Source organism: Carlito syrichta, unplaced genomic scaffold, assembly GCF_000164805.1.
Source record: "Carlito syrichta isolate Samal-C Ts95f unplaced genomic scaffold, Tarsius_syrichta-2.0.1 Scaffold311826, whole genome shotgun sequence".
NCBI classification, from domain to species: domain Eukaryota; kingdom Metazoa; phylum Chordata; class Mammalia; order Primates; family Tarsiidae; genus Carlito; species Carlito syrichta.
In genome coordinates, this window is record NW_007255922.1 from 20,335 (window position 1) to 41,920 (window position 21,586).

At 44.4% G+C, this 21,586-nt stretch overlaps 1 protein-coding gene across 3 annotated transcripts in view; it reads left to right on the forward strand.

Moving 5' to 3' along the window:
- The window catches only part of ARID3B (AT-rich interaction domain 3B), a 51,002-nt gene that overhangs the window by 9,159 nt on the left and 20,257 nt on the right, over window positions 1–21,586 (forward strand). For all 3 annotated transcript variants that reach the window (XM_008069119.2, XM_008069120.2, XM_008069121.2), the window contains exons 3-4: window positions 20,630–20,701; window positions 20,903–20,975. In XM_008069119.2, the coding sequence (XP_008067310.1) occupies window positions 20,630–20,701; window positions 20,903–20,975 (145 nt within the window). The remainder of the gene's footprint in view (window positions 1–20,629; window positions 20,702–20,902; window positions 20,976–21,586) is intronic.

The following is a 21,586-nucleotide window of genomic DNA, read 5'->3' on the forward strand; positions in this document are numbered from 1 at the left end:
AACGCGGGCTTAAAATAAGCCCGCGTTTGGGTCACAGCCAGTTCAGTGCAAAGCACTGGGGATCATTGCTCAATAAATGTTGGCCCCCTTCTCAGCCCCTCTCCTTCTAGCATGTTTTACGAGGTTTATTTTTCCCCCAGGATTGCCTTCTAGGATGGAAGAGTTTAATTTCAGAAAATTTATAGTAAAAGAATTTCTAACACTTCCTAAAGCTTGCTAATCACATGTGTTGACGAGGACAGGTTATTGCCAATGCCAAACACTTCAAAGCTGCTTGGGGCGCCCTCAGTTTGTGACAGCTGTGTGGGTTCTCTCTGAATTTGTTGGAGCAGCAAACCAAAAGAAGTGCCTTGACTTGAAAGAGGGAGTTTTGTGGGATTTTTTATTCTTATGAACCATATGCAAAATCAATCTCATATTACTTGAGAGATGACTTCCTGCTGGGCAATTAATAGACAAAGAGGCTACTGCCAGTTTTTCCTAATGCTGGGGCTGACTGACTGGTCTCCAGAATCCATCCCTCAAAGTAAGATGTGGTCCCTTGGGATAGAGCTGCTTTTCTTGATACACATTATATGACCGGTGCATTTAAGACTTTGTGTAAAAATTGTGCAAACTGTTGCCTGAAAAATAAAATGTTTGCAGGCTTTCCCCCCTTTCTTTGTTGGGCTATCTTGCATGCTCTTGGCTTCTATAATCACAGTGAAATTCGAGTAGATCAGTGGTTCTCAACTGGGGGCGCAATCCCACGGGATGTTTGGCAATGTCAGGAGACGTTTATTTATTTGTTTGTTTGTGTGTTTGTTTGTTTGGATTTATTTTAGAGATGAGGTCTCACCAAGTTACTCAGGCTGGTCTTGAACCCCTGAGTTGAGGCAATCTCCTTGCCTCGGCCCCCTTGGGATTACAGGCTTGAGTCACCTCTCCCGGCCAACATCTTTTGACTGTTGTGACTGGGGCTGAGATGTGCTACTGGCATATAGCTGGTAGAGGCTAAGAAATGCTGTAAACTATCCTGCAATGCACGGGACAGTTCCCCACTACAAAGAAACTATGAGAAACCATGCTCTAGGTTGTGTAACATATACTGTGCTTTCATCAGACACTGCACTAGACTCTGTTCCTTTGTCTTTCAGCCTCAGCAACTGAGGGATTGGCAGCCTTGAGTTTTCTTCACTTCTTTTTTTTTTTTTTTTTTAATTGGGGTGTTACTCTGTCACCCAGACTGGAGTGCAGTGGCATGCTCACAACCACTGAAGCCTTGACCTGTGGGGCTCAGGCGATCGATTTCTGCCTCAGCCTTCCAAGTAGCTAGAATCATAGGCATGTACCACCACACCCAGCTAATTTTTTATTTGTTGTCAAGATGAGGTCTCACCAAGTTGCCTAGTCTGGTCTTGAACCCCCAGGCTCGGGCAGTCCTCTTGCCTCTGTCTCCCAGAGTGCTGGGCTTATAGGCATGAGCCACCACACCTGATTCATTTCTGTTTTCAATATCTGTGTGAGGTTCATGTCTTCTGTAGTCATCTAGATGAACAGACTGTCGCTTAGGAGAGGACTGGGGCCTGGAGCTTGAGATCTCTTAGCTCAATCAGGGATTCTTCCAGCCCAGTGTTCTATGATGTCTATGCGGCTTTGTGAGAGAGCTTGATTGCCCTTCTAGACATTAACCCCACAAGGTTAAGATATAAATACTTGACTGACTTGTTACTTAGTAACAGATTTAATTATTAAATCAGCACTGGTTTTGGAGCCAGAGGATGTGGATTTAGATCCTAGTTCCACCGCTTGCTTGCTGTAGTACTTTGGACGAGTGTCCTGATCTGTCTTTCTGAACCCACACACACATCTCTTCCAGAGGGTAGTCATCCTCTCCACTTCCTCAGGCAGCTGTTTTTTAAAGAGATTACAAAGATATATTACAAAGGTAGAAAAAATATGAGTGTGGAAGATCTTTGAAAAATGTATATTACTATACAAAAGTTAGGGCAAATTGTTATTAATACTAAAATACTTTCTGTAGCTACAGTTAACCCTCGATATACACAGGAGATTGATTCTAGAACCCCCACGTATACAAAAATCTGAACATACTAAAGTTGTGCAGTCAGCCTGCCCTTCGGAACGTGCATATACGAAAAGTAGGTCTTCCTTATACATGGCTTTTGCATCCCACAAATTCTTTTTTTTTTTTTTTGAGTTGGAGTCTCACTCTGTCGCCCATACTGGAGTACAGTGGCCGCTCTTGGCCACCGCAGCCTCGACCTGCCGGGCTCCAGTGATCCTTCCACCTCAGCTTTCCGAGTAGCCGGAATAACAGGCATGTGCTACCATGCCCGGCTGATTTTTTGATTTACTGTAGAGATGCGGTCTCGCTGCCCAGGCGGGTCTTGAACCCGCGGGCTCAGGCAATTCACTCACCTCAGCCTCCCAAGGCGCAGGATTACAGGCTGAGCCACTAAGCCCGGCTTAATTTTTTTTATTTATTGTATAGACGAAGTCTTGCCATGTTGCCCAGCCTGGTCTCAAACTCCTGGACCCAGGCAGTCCTCTTGCCTTGGCCTCCCAAAGTGCTTCTACCAAGTCCAAGCTACCTACCTATTGTTCAACAGTCTCCTGTGCTTGCCCCTCCCTGGTCTAATCCATGCTCTGCATAGCAGCTAGGGTGATCTTCTAAAAAACAAATCAGATTATGTCACTCCCTTAATGCTCTCTAAGTGTGATGTCAGTTGCTCTAATTACAAAATCCAAAATCAGCATGATCTGACCCCTGCCTACTTATCCCGCCTTATCTTTGACAATCTCCTGACCTATCACTGCTCTACCACCTTCCCCTTTGCTTCTACCTTTGCATTTGTCCTGCTTTGAATGCTGTTGTCCAGGTTAACTCACACCCAGCCTTCAGTTTTCACCTTGACTATCACTCCCCAGAGGTACTGTTTTCACTGTAGGTCAGATTCTCCTGTTAGATGCTGTCATTGAATGTGAGGCCTTTATGCTATGTGGTTTTTCTTTGTTTGGTAACTGATTGCTACACCAGATGATAAGCTCCAAGAGGTCAGGAACATTTCTGTTTTCATTGTTCCCTGGCTCTGGCATCTAACACAGTAATGACACATGGTAGGCACACAACACATATTTGTTTCTTTCCCCTTTTCATGATTTACTCTGTTCCTTCTTCTTTTTTTAATGTAAATGGCTGAATTTTTTTTTTTTTTTTTTTTTTTTTGAGTTGGAGTCTGACTCTGTTGCCCAGACTGGAGTGCAGTGGCATGCTCCCAGCCACCGCAACCTCAACCAGCTGGGCTCCAGCGATCCTTCCGCCTCAGCCTTCCAAGTAGTGGGAACTACAGGTGTGCGCTACCACACCTGGCTAATTTTTGATTTATTGTAGAGATGAGGTTTCACCAAGTTGCCTGGGCTGGTCTTAAACCCACAGACTCAGGCAATCCACCTGCCTCAACCTCCCAAAGTGCTGGGATTATAGGCTGAGCCACCAACCTGGCTTGAATTTCATTTTTTAAAAATAGATTTTATTTTATTTTGAGTCAGTGTCTCACTCTGTCGCCCAGGCTGGAGTGTAGTGACATCATGGCTCACCACAGCCTCGACATCCAAGCTTAGGTGATATTTCCATCTTAACCTCCTGAGTAGCTGGGACTACAGGTGTGTGCTACCACAACTGGATAATTTTTTTTTTTTATTTGATGGAGTCTCACTCTGTCGCCCAGACTGGAGTGCAGTGGCCGCTCCCAGCCACTGCAGCCTCGACCTGCTGGGCTCTGGCGATCCTTCCACCTCAGCCTTCCGAGTAGCCAGAATTACAGGCATGTGCTACCATGCCCGGCTGATTTTTGATTTACTGTAGAGATGAGGTCTCACCAAGTTGCCCAGGCGGGTCTCGAACCCCTGCTGGCTCAGGCAATCCACTCACCTCAGCCTCCCAAAGGCGTGGGATTACAGGTTGAGCCACCAAGCCTGGCCTAACTTTTGTAGAGACAAATTCTTACTGCATTGCGTAAGCTCATGTCAAACTCTTGGGTTCAAGCAGTTCCCTTGCCTTGGCCTCCCAGAGTGTGGAAGTGTAGATGTGAGCCACCGCGCCTGGTCTAGATTTTATTTTATAGGAGCCGTTTTAGGTTCATAGCAAAATTGAGCTGAAAGTACAGCTTTTTCTCTCACATGCCTGCTATCCATGCCCAGCCTCCGCCAATATCAAAGTTCTGCAACAGAATGGAATTTTTGTTAGAATTGATGAACCTACACTGACACATCATAATCACCTAGAGTCCATAGTTGACTTTAGGGTTCACTCTTGGTGTTTTGTTTTCCATGGATTTTGACAACTGTATCATGACATGAATCCACAATTATAGTATCATACAAAGGAGTTTGACTGTACTTAAAATCCTCAGTGCTTCATCTCTTCATCATCCCCTCACCCCAACCCGTAGCAACTACTGATTATTTTAGTGTCTTCATAGTTTTGCCTTTTTATCATATGGGTGGAATCATTCAGTATGTTGCCTTGTTAGATAGATTTTCTTCACTTAGTAATGCGTATTTAAGTCTCCTCCATGTCTTTTGTATAGCTTGGTGGCTTATTTCTCTACCTTATTCACTGAGTATATTCCATTTTCTAGATGTACCACTGTTTATCCACTCACCCACTGAAAGGCATCTTGATTACGTCCACATTTTAGCAATTATGAATAAAGCATCTGTACATATCCATATGCAGGTTTTTTTGTGGTCTTAAGTTTCAATGCATCTGGCTAAACACCAAGGAGTACTGGATGTATGATAAGAATATTTTTAGTTTTCTTTCTTTTTTTTTTTTTTTTTTTTAGTTGGAGTCTCACTCCTTTGCCCAGGCTGGAGTGCAGTGGCACGCTCATGACCACTCTAGCATCGACCTGCTGGACTCTGATGATCCTTCCACCTCAGCCTTCCATGTAGCTGGAACTACAGTTGTGTGCTACCATGCCCAGCTAATTTTTGATTTATTGTAGAGATGAGGTCTCGCCAATTTGCCCAGGCAGGTCTCTCATCCACTTGCCTCGGCCTCCCAAACTGCTGGAATTACAGGCTGAGCCACTGAGCCTGGCCATTTTTTTTTTTTTTTTTGAGGTTGGGGTCCCTTCCTGTTGCCCAGGCTGGAATGCTATGGAACAATCAATATTTTAATGTGCTAAGAATGTGCTAAACTGTCTTTCAAAGCGGTTGTACCATTTTGCATTGAATTGTAGTGAATGAGAGTTTCGGTTGCTCCATATCTTTGTCACCATTTGGTATTGTTTGTGTTTTGGATTTGGCCATGTGCTCTTTTTTTAACTGAACTTTTAATTGAGCTAATTGTAGATTCACATGAAGTTATAAGAAGTAATACAGGAGTGATTTCTTACACACTTTCTCCAGTTTGTGTATGGTAACATTGTGTATAACTCTAGTATGCTGTCACAACCTGGGTATTGATGTTGACGTCATCCACTGATCTTATTTAGATTTCTTCCTCAGTTTTATTGGTACTCATTTGTGTGTGTTCTGCTTTTTTTCTGGAGGCTGGAGGGCAGTGGCACGCTCCCAGCCACCACTGCCTTCACAGCCTCCACTTACTGAGTTCAAGCGATCCTTCTTTTTTTTTTTTTGAGTTGGAGTCTCACTCTATCGCCCAGACTAGAGTACAGTGGCCGCTCCCGGCCACCGCAGCCTCAATCTGCTGGGCTCCGGCGATCCTTCCACCTCAGCCTTCCAAGTAGCTGGAATTACAGGCGCGTGCTACCACGCCCGGCTGATTTTTTGATTTATTGTAAAGATGAAGTCTCGCCAAGTTGCCCAGGCGGGTCTTGAACCCGTGGGCTCAGGCAATCCATTCACTTCGGCCTCTCAAGGCACGGGATTACAGGCTGAGCCACTGAGCTGGGCTCAAGCGATCCTTCTGCCTCAGCCTTCCAAGTAGCTGGAACTATAGGTACGTGCCACCATGTCCATCTAATTTTTTTTTTTTATTTATTGTAGAGATGAAGTCTCGCCAAGTTGCCCAGCCTGGTCTTGAACCCATGGGCTCAGGCAATCCTCTCGTCTCCGCCTCCCAAAGTGCTGGGATTATAGGCACAAGCCACTGTGCCCGGCATGTTCTGTTTTTAAGCCATTTTAATTGTATGTTTAACACTTTTTCTGAAATTCCTGTTACCTAATAAATGCATTTGAAGCTATAGATTTTTCCCTGGGTCTCCTTTTTGATGTATGTATAGTGCTTTCATTGTTGGTTAGTATTAAACATTTTACAGTTTCAATTTTGGTGACTTCTTTAACCCAAAGGTTGTTCAAAAGTGTCTTTTGGTTTCTAAATATCTCTTTTTCAGGATTAATTTATAGTTTAAAAGCATTGCAGTTAGAGACCTAGCATGATATTAATTTTCTGGAATTTAGGATATCCTTTGTGTTGGTCTTGTGATGATTAGTTTCTATAAGTGTTCTGTGTGTGCCTGGAAAGTATATTCTCTATTTGGTTTTTGTTTTTGTCTTTTTGAGTCAGAGTCTCACTCTGTCACCCAGGCTGGGCTCAGTGGCATGATCATTACCACTGCAGCTTCAACTTGCTGGGCCCAGGCGATCCTTCTGCTTCAGCCTTCACCCAGCTAATTTTTTTTTTTTTTTTCAGTTGGAGTCTCACTCTGTCGCCCAGACTGGAGTGCAGTGGCTGCTCCCGGCCACCGCAGCCTTGACCTGCTGGGCTCCGGCGATCCTTCCGCCTCAGCCTTCCGAGTAGCCGGAATTATAGGCGCGCGCTACCATGCCCGGCTAATTTTTTGATTTATTGTAGAGATGAGGTCTCGCTGCCCAGGCGGGTCTCGAACCTGCGGGCTCAGGCAATCCACTCACCTCAGCCTCCCAAAGGCGCGGGATTACAGGCTGAGCCACTGAGCCTGGCTTAATTTTTTTATGTATTGTGAAAATGAGGTCTTACCATGTTGCCCAGGCTGGTCTCAAACCCGTGGGCTCAGGCAGTCCTCTCACCTCCATCTCCTAAAGTGCTGAGATTACAGGCATGAGTCACCATGCCTGGTTTATATTCTGTATTTGGTAGATACAGGGATCTGCTGGATTTACTGGGTCTGTTAGATCAAGCTTACTAATTGTGCTATTCAAATCTTTTTTTTTTAAGATTAGAAAATATAGTCTACTTAGTAAATGAGAGGGAGGGAGGAGATTCACCTCCCCAAGGGAGGGAGGAGGCCAAAACTTAGGAAACATGGCGGTGGCCATAGCTCAAAGAGCACATGGCTACACTAGAGTCTATAGAGTCTAGTAAGGCAGTGGCTCAGATGTGCTGTTCCAATCTTTTTGGTTTTGATTTTGTTTTGGTTTTTTTTTTTTTGAGTCAGAGTCTCACTCTGTTGCCTAGGCTGGAGTGCAGTGGCATGCACACGGCCACTGCAGCCTTGACCTGCTGGGCTCTGGTGATCCTTCTGCCTCAGCCTTCCAAGAAGCTGGAACTACAGGCATGTGCCATTGTGCCCGGCTAATTTTTCTTGATTTATTGTAGAGATGAGATCTCACCAAGTTGCCCAGGCTGGTCTGGAACCATGGGCTCAGGGCATTCCTGTCACTTCTGCCTCCCAAAGTGCTGGAATTACAGGTGTGAGCCACCGCACCTGGCTTCAAATCTTGATTAACCTTACTATGTTTTCTTTGTGTAATCAGTTTCAGAGAGGTGATTTAAAATATTTCAGTATAGCGGGGCTCGGGGGCTCAGCCTGTAATCCCAACACTTTGGGAGACTGAGGCAAGTTGATTGCCTGAGCCCACGGGTTCGAGACCCACCTGGGCAACTTGGCGAGACCTCATCTCTACAATAAATCAAAAATTAGCTGGGCGTGGTAGCGCGCGCCTGTAGTTCTAGCTACTTGGAAGGCTGAGGTGGAAGGCTCGCCGGAGCGCAGCAGGTGGAGGCTGCGGTGGCCGGCCACTGCACTCCAGTCTGGGTGACAGAGTTGAGACTCCAACTCAAAAAAAAAAAAAAAAAATATATATATATATATATTAGGTTAACTTAATCCATTTAGTTTTTAGGATTGCTGATATTCTCTGCCCTCTTATTTAGGATTTTCAATTTAGCTATAGTTTTTCCTTGCTTCCTCCTTCCAGTCCCTCCCTCCTTCAAGATGGGTCTTGCTATGTTGCCCAGGGTGGTTTCAAACTCCTGGCCTCAAGTGGTTCACCTACTTTTGGCCTCCCAGAGTACTGGGATTACAGGCATAAACCAGTACAACTGGCCCAACTAATTTTTCATTGTTTGTTTTCTCCTTTCCTGTCTTTTATTGATTTGATTGAGTTTTCTTTAGAAGCTATACTGTTTCTAGCCGGTCTCGGTGGCTCAGCCTGTAATCCTAGCACTTTGGGAGGCTGAGGTGAGTGGATTGCCTGAGCCCGCGGGTTCAAGACCCGCCTGGGCAATTTGGTGAGACCTCATCTCTACAATAAAATCAAAAATTAGCTGGACGTGGTAGCGTGCGCCTGTAGTTCCAGCTACTTGGAAGGCTGAGGCGGAAGGATCGCCGGAGCCCAGCAGATCAAGGCTGAAGTGGCCGGGAGCAGTCACTGCACTCCAGTCTGGGTGACAGAGTGAGACTCCAACTAAAAAAAAAAAAGTTATACTGTTTCTGTTCTTTTACTTGTTGCTTTTAGATTATAATTCATATTCTCTCATTTTTACACTACAGGGATATCTCAGTGATATTGCAGTTTTGGTTCCAGGCCACTGCAATAAAGCAAATTCTACAGTAAAACAAGTCACACAAATTTTTGTTTCCCAGTGCATATAAAAGTTATGTTTACAATATGCTGTAGTCTGTTAAGTGTCCAGTAGCATTATGTCTTAAAAAAACATATATACCTTAATTTAAAAATACTTTATTGCTACTGAATGTTCCTAGCACAAAGAAACGATAAATGTTTGTGATGATGGATATGCTAAATATATCCTGATCTAATTACTGGACATTATATGTTTCAAAATATCATCATGTACCTCATAAATGTACAATTATTTGTCAATTGAAAAATGATATTTAAAAATGCTTTATTGTTTACAAATGCTAATGATTATCTTGAACCTTCAGCGAGTTTCAGACTTTTTGCTGGTGGAGGGAGTTGCCTTGATGTTGATGGCTATTGACTGATTAGAGTAGTGGTTGCTGAACTTTGGGGTGTCTGTGGCAGTTTCTTTTTTTTTTGAGTTGGAGTCTCACTCTGTCGCCCAGACTGGAGTGCAGTGGCCACTCCCGGCCACCGCAGCCTCGACCTGCTGGGCTCCAGAGATCCTTCCGCCTCAGCCTTCCAAGTAGCCGGAATTACAGACATGTGCTACCATGCCCAACTGATTTTTTTGATTTATTGTAGAGATGAGGTCTTGCTGCCCAGGCGGGTCTTGAACCCGCAGGCTCAGGCAGTCCACTCACCTCAGCCTCCCAAAGGCGTGAGATAACAGGCTGAGCCACCGAGCCCGGCTGCGTAATACCTTTTTAATATGTAGTGTCAAATCACCCTAAAAGATCATTTATTTGGCTACCAATAATGTATTTTCCAAAATCCTTGCCAACATTGGTTACTATCAGTTCTTTTATTTTTGCTATCTTTTCATAGGTCTGTTTGCCTTTTGTATCTGTTCTGTGAATTGCCTCCTTATAGCCTATGCCCATTTCCTATTTATCTTATAGCAGCTCTTTGTAGGGCTTTGTCTTTGTTTGTATCCTTCAGATATTTTCCGTACTTTGTCTTTCAACTTGATGTGTGGTTCTTCCTCCAGGTAGGAGTTTAAAATTTTGATGTAGCTAAATTTATTGATCTTTCTCTATATGGCTTCTGTTGAACTTAAGAGCGCCTTTCCTTGTTCAGGATTATAAAAGATACTCTTTATCCTTATTACTTTACAGTTGTATTTTTATGCATAGATCTTTACCTGAGCTTATGAGAAGTGTGAGTAGAATGAGTAGGGATTGGATGTTTTTAAAGTGCAATGCTGTGTTTACTGGCTACATAACGTTCTTTCACATGGATGGCACCTTTATGTGTTGCCTGCTCTCTTAATGGTAGACATTTGGACTGTTTCTGATTTTTTGCTTTTCTAAATAAGGTTTTATTGTATCTCTAGGTATCTCCTTAGGATAGACTGATAGACCAGAATTTCAAGATCAGGAGGAGACTAAGAAAGTGAGGCAGTTACAACCTGAGACTTGCTGCTGTACTGTCTGCAATTGTGTCTCAACTCCCCCAATTTGGTCACTCTGTAACCAAGTCATTCTACTTTCTGGTGCCTAAGTTTTCTTATCTGAAAAATGGAGGTAATAATTGTACTTACCTCATCATTGTGCTGAGGATTAAATGTTTAATACACATAAAACACTGGAGTAGTGCCTGGCAGGTAGTAAGTACAGCCAGCTTCTGACTTATGATGGTTCAGCTCACTGTTTGATGGTACAGAAGTAATACACACTCAGTAGAAACTATATTTTAAGCACCTATATGACTATTCTGTTTTTCCATTTTCAATATAGTATTGAATATATTACCTGAGATATTCAACACTTTATTATGAAATGGCTTTGTGTTAGGTGATTTTTCTCAGTTGTAGGCTAATGTAAGTATTCTGAGCATGCTTGAAGTAGGCTAGGCTAAGCGGGGATGTTTGGTTGGTAGGGAGAATAAACTGTATTTTCAACTTCCGATAGGTTTATTGGGAGCATTGTAAGTTGAGGAGCATCTGTACTCGATTAGTAGTTGCTGCTGTTGTTTTTATTGTGATGAACATTTTAAGGCATGTGACTTTCCAGAAAGGCCATGTCATTTTGTATTTCCTGTGTGGAAAAAGCATATTCCCATACTGGAAATACAAAATTGTACTAACCCTTGTTGTCCTCGGATAGTATCATTTTTTTGAAACTTTGCTAATTTTATGTGAGAATCGTGGGCCCCTTTTTGGTGCACATTATTATCTTCTGGAGCTTAAAATGAAATTATTCTTTTTTTTTTTTCTTTTTTGAGTCAGAGTTTCACCCAGGCTGGAGTGCAGTCACACAGTCATGGCTACTGTAGCCTCAACCTGCTAGGTTTAGGTGATCCTTCTGCCTCAGCCTTCCAAGTAGCTGGAATTACAGGTGTATGCCACCATGTCCTGCTAGTTTGTTTGTTTGTTTATTTATTTTTTAGTTGGAGTGTCACTCTGTCACCCAGGCTGGAGTGAAGTGGCACACTCACAGCCATCGCAGCCTCGACCTACTGGGCTCAGGCAATTCTTCCGCCTAAGCTTTTGAAGTAGCTGGAACTATAGGTGTGCGCCACCATGCCTGGCTAATTTTTTGATTTATTGTAGAGTTGAGGTCTTGCCAAGTTGCCCAGTCTTGAACCCCTGGGCTCAGGCAGTCCTCTCACTTCAGCGTCCCAAAGTGTTGGGATTACAGGCTTGAGCCACCGTGCCCAGCCTAGTTTTTTCAGTTATTGTAGAGATGAGGTCTCGCCATGTTTCGCCGACTGGTCTCCAACCCCTGGGCTCAGGCAGTTCTCTCGTCTCTGCCTCCCAGAGTGCTGGGATTACAGGCATGAGCACCGTGCCTGGATAAGACTATACTTTTTTTTTTTTTGAGTTGGAGTCTCACTCTGTCACTCAGACTGGAGTGCAGTGGCTGCTTCGGCCACTGCAACCTCGACCTGCTGGGCTCTGGCGATCCTTCCACCTCAGCCTTCCAAGTAGCTGGAACTACAGGCGTGCGCTACCATGCCCGGCTAACTTTTTATTTATTGTAGAGATGAGGTCTCGCCAAGTTGCCCAGGCAGGTCTCTAACCCGTGGGCTCAGGCAATCCACTCACCTCGGCCTCCCAAAGTGCTGGGATTACAGGCTGAGCCACTAAGCCCAGCCTCCTTTTTTTTTTTTTTTTTTTTTTTTTTTTTGTGTGTGTGTGTGGAGTCTCACTCTGTGGCGCAGGCTGGAGTGCAGTGACATGCTCATGGGCCACTGCATCCTCGACCTGTTTGGCTCAGGTGATCCTTTCCTCTCAGTCTTCCAAGTAGCTAGAACTACAGGTGTGTGCCACCATGCCCAGCTAATTTTTTTTTTTTTTTAATTGTAGAGATGAGGTCTCACCAGGTTGTCCAGACTGGTCTCAAACCTGTGGGCTCAGACAATCCTCTCACCTCGACCTCCCAAAGTGCTGGGATTATAGAAGTGAGCCACCGTGCCTGGACATGAATCTATTCTCTTTATTTGTTTTGTTTTTTTTTTTTTGAGTTGGAGTCTCACTCTGTCGCCCAGACTGGAGTGCAGTGGCCGCTCCCGGCCGCCACAGCCTCGACCTGCTGGGCTCCGGTGATCCTTCCGCCTCAGCCTTCCAAGCAGCTGGAACTACAGGCGCACGCTACCACGCCCAGCTAATTTTTGATTTATTGTAGAGATGAGGTCTTGCCAAGTTGCCCAGGCGGGTCTCGAACCCGCGGGCTCAGGCAATCCACTCACCTCAGCCTCCCAAAGGCGTGGGATTACAGGCTGAGCCACCGAGCCCGGCTTGGGCTGACTTTGAAACACAAAGTATTTCTGCCTGAGAAAATCTGCTCTGTGAAATCCCAAACTTGGAAATAAAGGAGGGATTTGTTTTAACTTTAGAAAAGAATTTATGATAGCATTTAATTTCTAATGCTGGCAGCTCTGTGGTGTGAGTGGATGTCAGTGACCATAATTTTTTTGTAGAGATGAGCTCTCGATATGTTGCCCAGGCTGGTCTTGAACTCCTGGGCTTAAGCAGTCCTCCCACCTCAGCCTCCCAAAGTGCTGGGATTACAGGCGTGAGCTACCTTGCCTGGCCTTTCTCCCCCTCTTGTAGGAACATCCTGTTTCTGGGCAGTCTTCTTGGTCATTGCTAAGAGTGACTGTGCTAGTGAGAAAAGAGTACTGTTGCCTTCTCTCTCTCCTCTACCCTTCCCCCATTCTACTGTGTCATCAGAAAAGTGTCCCTTCACTCTGTTTCCAAGCCACCGAGTTTGAATTGATCTCTGTTGCTAGTAAGAGGTGGGTAGACTTTCTGGTTCTGCTAAAGTTACCTGACAGCGGAAGGTGTACATCTGATAATTATAACTCTGGTGCTTCCAAGGCCTGAGCGATTTAGTTAAGAGCAGTAATCCTGATCTTATCAGGGGGGTTTGTAGTCAACAGTGTTGGTTCTAACAGTATCTGTTTTACTTCCTGGGCTCTCTCTCCTCTTAGGATTCTCCTGGAATTCTGTCCATTACCCTCTTGTGCATGTCTTATGGTTAAAACTGAAATGAAGACAGAGTGTTTTTCTTTTCTTCATACCAAGATCTGAGAATGGGACTTTTAACATTACAACACCATTAGCCAGGCTAGCAGTCACAAATGTGGAATGTATAATACACAGCCATGGATCTGGCCAAGTTGAGGTAATGTGTTGCTTATTCAAAAAAAACTAACAACAGCCATATTCACCCCAAATTCTTTAGTTACATTTTGTGGCTTGGAGCAATTAATTGGTATCTGTGAGCTTGAGGTCAGCCCCTTTGAAGTCTAGTGATTTTTGCTAATGACTACTTTGAGGTTCAGGTCCCAGGAATTTGCCTAAATCTAAGGTAAATGTCATTCTAGTGTTCATAATATATCAGATTAGAGCAAATAGACAGGAAGGAAGCACATTACTGTTCTGTGTTTTGAAAGAACTTAAGAATCTCTATAAAAGTTGTCATAATACACAATGGTGATTTAAGGATATAGTTTCTTAGAAGTTCCAGAATATGAGGAACTCTCAAGTGATTGCTTGGCAGCTTAGCCTCTAGACTTTAAACCCCAAGGAAGGAGTTAACTCTTGCCTTGGGGAGGGATGAGGAATGGGAACTAAAATTGCTTTGGACATCTGAGCTGTGCTTTAATAAGATATTCCAGGTGGTCAAGGAGTAATCCTAAAATAGCCTAGATACTTAATTGCTTTTAAAGTCAGGCGCTCCTGTCTCTGGGGAGGTATAGCTCTAAGGAATGCAGCCCTGGCTCCTGAGATCTTAGGGGTGTGGTCTGGGTTAGGTGTGTTTTTTTTTTCTTTCTTTCTTTTCTTTTGAAAATCCCAGTAAAAAGAAAGGCCCAAGGTGTGTGGCCTTCTAAGGTCTGGAGAGACGATGTCCCTTAAATTTTTCCTCTTTTTCCCACTGGAGAGTTGGCAGTGAGCCTTTGGCTTTTGCTGCTGCCAGCTGCCACAGCTCGACTCCTTCCAGGACTATGGGCTTGGTCTCCCCACCCCCTAGTCAGTGGTCTGTTTTCATTAGTGCTTAGAGGCTTCCTGTATGATCCCCTGCCCAGCTTCTGTTTGCATCAGAACATGCCTTCCTCACTGTAAGAATTCAGATGAATCCTGCTTCTCTTTCATTGCCTACATCCAGATCCAGTTGATTCTTACTCGGCTACATCTCTTGACAGTCATTTCTGCTTGGTTCCCCTACTCCCTGTCTCCCCCAAACCCACCTTCCCAGTGTTCTACTCACAGCCACCCAGCCCCCATGCTGGCTTTTCTTCTCACATCTTCGATACAAAAGTAATCTGTCAGCATTGCAAATCATTACCGAGAAGCATGAAAAAGATATTTAATTAAATGAAGAGTCATACTGCTTAAATTTATCATAATTTACGATAGCATTTTTAAGTGTGTGTATATATATATATATATATATATATATATATTATTTTTTTTTTTTTAAAACTATACATTTAGAATATGTAGTTTGAAAAAGGACATTTTATGAAACTTTTACGAAGCATTGACTTTGGGCAGGTTTCCTAACCTTTAGATGAAATATTGTGAATATAACATGATAAGTCTATATGCTAAATTATCCTATGATTCCAGTGCAATATGAATCTAAATCTTCTGTGTTGCAGGAGGCAGGAGCAAACTGTGGGTCTTGACAAGAGGTCAAAAGTTAATCTAGAAAATAATATAATTTTTCATGCTAAAAACATAAACATAATTGACTTTTTAATTGTGTGTCTCTCTCCATTAGATAATAAGCTCTGTGAGACCAGAGGCTCTTACCTGCCTAGTTCCTTATCCCTCGGAACTTTTTACAGTAACTAGTGTGTCCTAGGTGATGAAATGTTTGTGCATAAAAAAAATGGAAAAGTGCAAGTTCCCATGATTCCAATCCGACTGCCTAGGTATATATTACATATGTGTGTGTTATGTTTTTTCCCAGCAAAAATGAGTCATTAAAGCAGTCTAAAACATTGATTTAATCATTTGTTTTTCTGTTCAGCAAACATCCACTGCCTCCCCAACTGCTAATAGAGTTTCGATTTCCTTCTGGTATTTAAGGCATCTCACAACCTGTTTCCACCTTAGCTATTCAGACTGGTTGTCCTTACATCCTCCCTGCCAAAACATGCCTTGTTTATCCCTCTCCATGCACATTTCAACTGTAAATCCCCCTTCAGCCCATTCTTCAAGGCCAGCTTAACGTCCACCTCTGAGCCACCCATTCTTTTCTTCCACCTCCTGGGCACTTTGTGTTTTGGTGCTTGTTGCCTTATGCTATTAAATTCTCTATGTATGTTCTGTTTGTTTTTCAACTTTGCAGTAAAACTTTGCATGTATCACGTTTTGGGGGTAGGGGAGGTAGGGAGTAGCTTGCACAATGCTGTCTACCTGGGTGGGTTCTCAGGAAATCTGTATTGAATGAATTTGTCACCAGATCTTCACTTCTCAGGACAGAAAAGGCTTCTAGAGGCCATGACATCCAACCCTGTTTCATGTTGGATTCTGCATCCTGGCATCCCAGACATTTGGTCACCCCAGAGCCACATCCTAGGAAGGCTTCCTCCATTATGGGGCAATCCTAATTGTTAAAGGAAAGTCCTTCTGAAGACTTGAAGTCTCCCTTCTGGTGGCTTCTGGCCAGTCATCCTAATTGTGCCCTCTGGGGCTTTAGAGAGAGAGAAAGAAAAAAAAAAAAAACCTGGTTCCTCCTCTACAGAGCAGCCTTTTAGACTTTCAAAGGTAATACATCAGTTTGTTTTCTCTCTGACTTGCTGCCATGGGTCCCAGGGTTGAGGTGCTGGGGAAGCACTATCTTAATTTTGAGTAGCAAACAGGTTAGACCTTGATTTGTTATTTTGAAGGCCTTATGTGTGTACATCTCAGTGCTAGCTCCTTGTTCCTCTACTCTGGTCCATTCAGAGGTCTAACCTTTTCTTTCTCTCTTCCTCCCCCTTCCTCTTCCTCCCTCCCATTTTCTCTCTCTCTTCCCCTCTCCATCCCTCTCCCTTTTTCCCCCTCCCCCCCTTCCTGTCTCCTGGGGGAAGATGGAGCTCATCCCACCCCATGGTCTGTTTTGGAGGTAGGGGTAAAAAGTTAGCAATTCTATTCTTATTTCAGAGCCCCCAATACCCCCAGATAACTCTCCTGGGCAAGTGTGTGAGAGCTGGTTTTCGATTGTCTGAAGTATCCAACTGAAGCCAATGAGATAAAACAAGGAATAAAAGAATCCCCCCTTGATAGGAGCCACCTAGTGCCATGACTTGGGCATTCTAGGCATTCTGTGGATAAGATTTTATTCTCACTTATTTTTTATTTTTTTGAGTCACGGTCAGGCTGGGGTGCAGTGTGGCACGATCATGGCTCATTGTAGACTCTGCCTCCTGGGCTCAGGAGTTCTCCTGCCTCAGCCTCCCAAGTGCTGGGACTAAATGTGCATGCCTGGCTAATTTTTTATTTTTTATTTTTTGTAGTCAAAGTCTCACTATATTGCCCAAGCTTATTTTCCTTTATTTTTCTCCCTCTGTCCCTTCCTGGTCTTCTCACCCAGAATCCTTTTTACTTTTCTTTTTATTGTTCTTTCAAGAGTCAGCATGGTATAATAAGGAGAGCCAGACAGTCCTGGGTGTAAGTCGTGGCACTGCCACTTAGAAGCTCTGAAACTTGGGCAAGTAATTTGAGCTGTTTGAGTCACTGTTCTTCCATCTCTATTGAGTTAAGTAAGAAAATGCTTGTAAGGCCCTTGGTCCAGTCCTTGATACGCAGAAGGTATACAAACGCTGGCTTTCTGCTCCCCTTTCTTCTTCCCCCAGCCTTCTTTCGCTACCATGTTTTAGTGATTTCAAGACAAAATACTCTGGTTTCCCTGGGGAAAAGGAGCTGAATGCAGGTTTCATAGAGAAAGCTAGTGTTGGGTTAGTGTTTGGGAACAAACTGTGAGTTTCCTGTGAGCTCCTGGTGAGATCAAAGATGTTGAAAGAGAGTTCTCAAGTAGGAGAGGCTGAGAAGGCTATAAATGGCAGTAAGTAGTCACTGCTACTGTTGGTGTCCCACCCACATGGCAGGGTCTTTACTGCTGCTGCTTGTGGGGAAACAAAACCCAGTCCTGGGCACGTCGCATACAGCAAGCCTGCAACTGAGAGGCTTCCTCACCCACCCCTGTTGGTCCCTAGGATGTCGAACTGTCTCCTTTGGAGTATGTTTTCCCTACACTCCATCTGCCTCTTTCTTTCTCCCACCACTACAATCTCGGTTGGCACCCAAGACTAACTTATTTATGGCCTGATGACTTTTTGATAGTCACACTCACACCCTATTGATAGGCCAAGAAACTTCCTGTATATAATCTTGAATTGTGTGAGTGAGCCACATTTTACAGCAGTTGATCAGAATTAAGAACCAAGAAAACAAGTGCTTAAGCGTGTAACCCTCCCAGTGAGAGGGGGGAAGGAAGACAGAGGAGTTGGAGGTGTCCCACAGGAGAGCCGTCTCTGTCTTTCAGTAGATGTGTCTGTGCTTTCTTTGTGCTGGGGGCTGGGGATACCCAGACAGGATGCTTGCAGACTGGGGACACAGGGACACAAGTAGCCAGAAGTGGTGACAGAGTCCAGAGGAGAAAGACATGGAGGCTGCATAGTGGGCAGAGGCAAGAGGCTGGTGGAGGAAATGACATGCCAGCTAGACTGTGAGAGGCAGGCAGGGCTCAGGAATGACTTCCACCCAACCAGAAACCCTGTGAAGTGGGATCAAAGTTTAACTTCCTCAGACAAAGAAAATAATACATGCTGGACATTCTACATCAGTTGCGGCTGAATATTTTAACCAGGTACTGCCCATTCCTGCCTTGGAACTGGACAAAAGAACACACCGCCATGCTGGGCAACTGTTTTCCCCACATTTTCTTTAAATAGAGTAACAGTTCCCGTCTGTGAAGTGTGTCAAACAGTGGAATTGTTCAAAGAATTCCGTGTCTCATTTCTGTCTTTCTCTGACAAGTCTCCCTGTCCTCTGTAGCCACTGAGCTAGAGACATTTTCAGCCACATGGGTCACAATTCGTGGGCCATGGCTGGGCAGGGCCTCATCATCCTGCTGCTCGATTCTCTTACAGTCCAAGAGGGCCTGAGGGCCCCAGCCCCCACCCTGCCAGACACTCTCTGTTCCTGGAGCTCTCACTTGGGTGTTTATTTTCACACTGCTCACACAGGGTCACACTAGCATGCCTGTTTTCACACACTCTCCCACTGTGGAAAGCCCTGTCTGACTTTCTAGGTTGTGGATTCTGTCCTCTCCACCCAACTGAGTGTTAAATAGTTTCTGAGTGGGATTCTAAGTGCCTGGAAGTTACTATAATTAGCAAAAAAACTGGTGTTTTCATCTCTTGTGGCTTATAGAGAAAGAATCCTCCTGTGAACGAGATCAGCTTCAGCTCTGGCCAGAGTGAGTTGGGAATTGAGCCCCGCAGTAAACAGCTGACATAACAGAAGCGGCAATGATCCCCCATTAAATGTCTTTCAGCCGATAGGCGCTCCCGGGATAATTGACTTTCCAGCAGGAATTACTGGCTCAAACAAAATCACTGGGCATTAGGGCAACCTCCTGCATCCTTTGAAAGTGGCCTGTAGCTCTGTCTGGTTTTGCTGACCCAACAGGCATCATTCATCTTGATTATTCATTGTGCTAGTTGCCACCAGATGACACCAGATTTTTGGTGACTGTAATTATAATGTGAGGTTAGTTTTTGCTTTTTAAAAAAATGTTCCTCCTCCTTGTTTGTTGGTGTCCCTGAGCTGAAGTTGCCATAGGAAGGATCCTCACCATGTCTGCCTTTGAGATGATGGGTTCTCAGTCAGCTAGCATTTACTAAGCACTGCCTCACACAAGCTTTTACCAGATAAGCAGGGAAATGATTTGGTGTCACCTGTTTCATATCAACTGACAGGGTGTCACTTTTTCCTGGTTATATCCACCTTACTGGTGCTGAATTGCTGGTCTCAGAAAGTGAGTCTGCGTTTGGAACTTGGAACTGGACAAAAGAAAACACCACCACATCCACTTTGAGTAGGGGAAGGAAAGTACAGCCCCAGAATATGACTGAATAATGCCTCCTGCTCTCGGGCAAGCTTTATTAAAGGGTTAGGTAGGAGAGAATGGAATTTGACCAGGCTTTTATTGTATTGCCATGGTGTTGAACAAGATCTCTGCGCAATCCAAAGAATGTTCTCCCAAGAAACCTCCGCTCCCCAACTCCACATGTCCTTCCCTCACCACATACGTACGCCAACCTGCTGGGTGTTCTGTGTGCATGTCCCTGTGGTCCTGGGGGAGAAATGGTGTGACAGGCTCGGTGTGTCCAGTTCACCTTTTCCTCTGCTGACCAGCGGGTCAAGGATGAACAGTATAGTTACACTATGAGAGTTCATCTCCCCACTAGCACAGATTTGTATATTTTTTGAAGAGGTGCTTAATTGGTGTGCCAGGCAGTGTACTCTGTCCTGGGGGACAAAGATAAATAAGATAACTTTGCTCTGAAGGATTTTACCATATGGTGGGGGTGACAGATACTTCCAAAGTAACATGTTGAAGTCTGAGCTAGAAACAGGCATGGGTGAAGGGCAGGCTTTCACAGGAGGAGACCTGATTTAGGAGTAAGAGTTGCCTGGCTGAGTGAAGGTAGGAAGCAGTTAAAGAATAGTCACCATGTCTTTCTGCTTAGTTGAATGGTGTTGGTTTAACCTCATCGATTAAATCAGGCTCAGGTTTTCACTGTTTCTCTAATAAAAGTCAACTCTCACCCTAGCAGCACAACCTTTACCTTGGGAACAATCTCAGGCTCTGGTGGCCTCCTGTCACAGTTCTTGTCACTAGGCTTAGGGCTTCTAATGGTGAAGCTTGGTGGAGAGACCACAACTCCACAATCTAGATGCTGCTCCCTTTGGCCCTTGTCCCACGTAGAGTGTTGTGTAGGAAACCAGGCTAGGTATCTTCACATTCTGCAGAGAAGTACATATGTCAGAGCGATGGCTTCTGGAAGATCAGCTGGGGTGAGAATGTTCCCAGCAACTTGGGCCTTTGTGTCCTTCTCTTCCAGAATTGTCAACTGTAAATGACACCCACCCTTCTCCAAGTAGAGATAATTCTACCTGACTTCCTCTTATTTTGGAACCATAATCAAAAGTAAAAAAAAGATGTCGCTGTACAGGTGGCAGAAGTGGTCAGTCTTTTGTACAGTGTTAGCCAGGATAGTGCAGTTGCTGAGGGTCTTCATCTTCCCATACATGATCGCCTTGCCCTCTGTCTCTGTCAACTTTGTGTTTTGTCCCCTTTAGAATGGTGGTTTGGCCTGGAGTGATGACGCGGATGGAGGCCGGGGAAGAGAAATCTCTCGAGATTTTGCTAAGGTCTGTAATTCTTCCTTTGTGATAAAGATGGGGGCAGTTCTGTGGTTGATTGCTGTATCTGATCCCCAAGGAATAAGGACAGAGGTGGCCATTGAGCCACTTGTAGTTATTCAAATTGTTGTAGTATTTTGCGTATAAGACTTCTTACAGCAAGGTGGGGTTTTTCATTGTTTTTTTTTTTTCTTGGGATCGGGATTGCAGCTATATGAACTGGACGGTGATCCTGAAAGAAAAGAGTTCCTGGATGACCTCTTCGTCTTCATGCAGAAGAGGGGTGAGTGTGCTCATTATTTCAATTCAGTGAACACCTGCTTGAGTGCCTACTGTGTGCTGGTCACTGTTAGCCTTCCTCCCCCATCCTAGTCCAGGAGGACAAGAGGTATTCCTTGCTGATTGGTTCTGGATTTAACCAAATAATCAACAGCCAGAATGAAGAAGGCAGAGAGGGCCTTGACAGAAAATGGGTGGAATGATCATCCACATTTGGTCCTGCCTTATTTTCGTCTCTGGAGTCATTTCAGATTCAAATATACTTGTATTTTAGCCATGGAGCTTCCCTGAGCTTCACTTAAAGGAACATGTGGGGTCTCCTGTTGGTCTCTTGTCTTACAGAGACTGAGAAAGGTAAGTGAAAGGAGAGAAGCCTGTTAGGATTTTGAGGGAGAGTTTGAAATAATCCTTGGAAAGGCAATGCCAACTCTTTCCTTGTATCCATTGGCTTTTGATTTTTGTATCCCCTAGCTTGGGTGGAACATTCCTGCAGTTGAACTGTAGGCAGGGGTCATGGGTATCTGCTTTATGATGTGCCCTCTCAGTTCTCTGTCCTCCTCTCCTCGCTTCTCCTCCAACCCCAGTAGGTATCTCCACTGGGGACTGTGCTGTGAT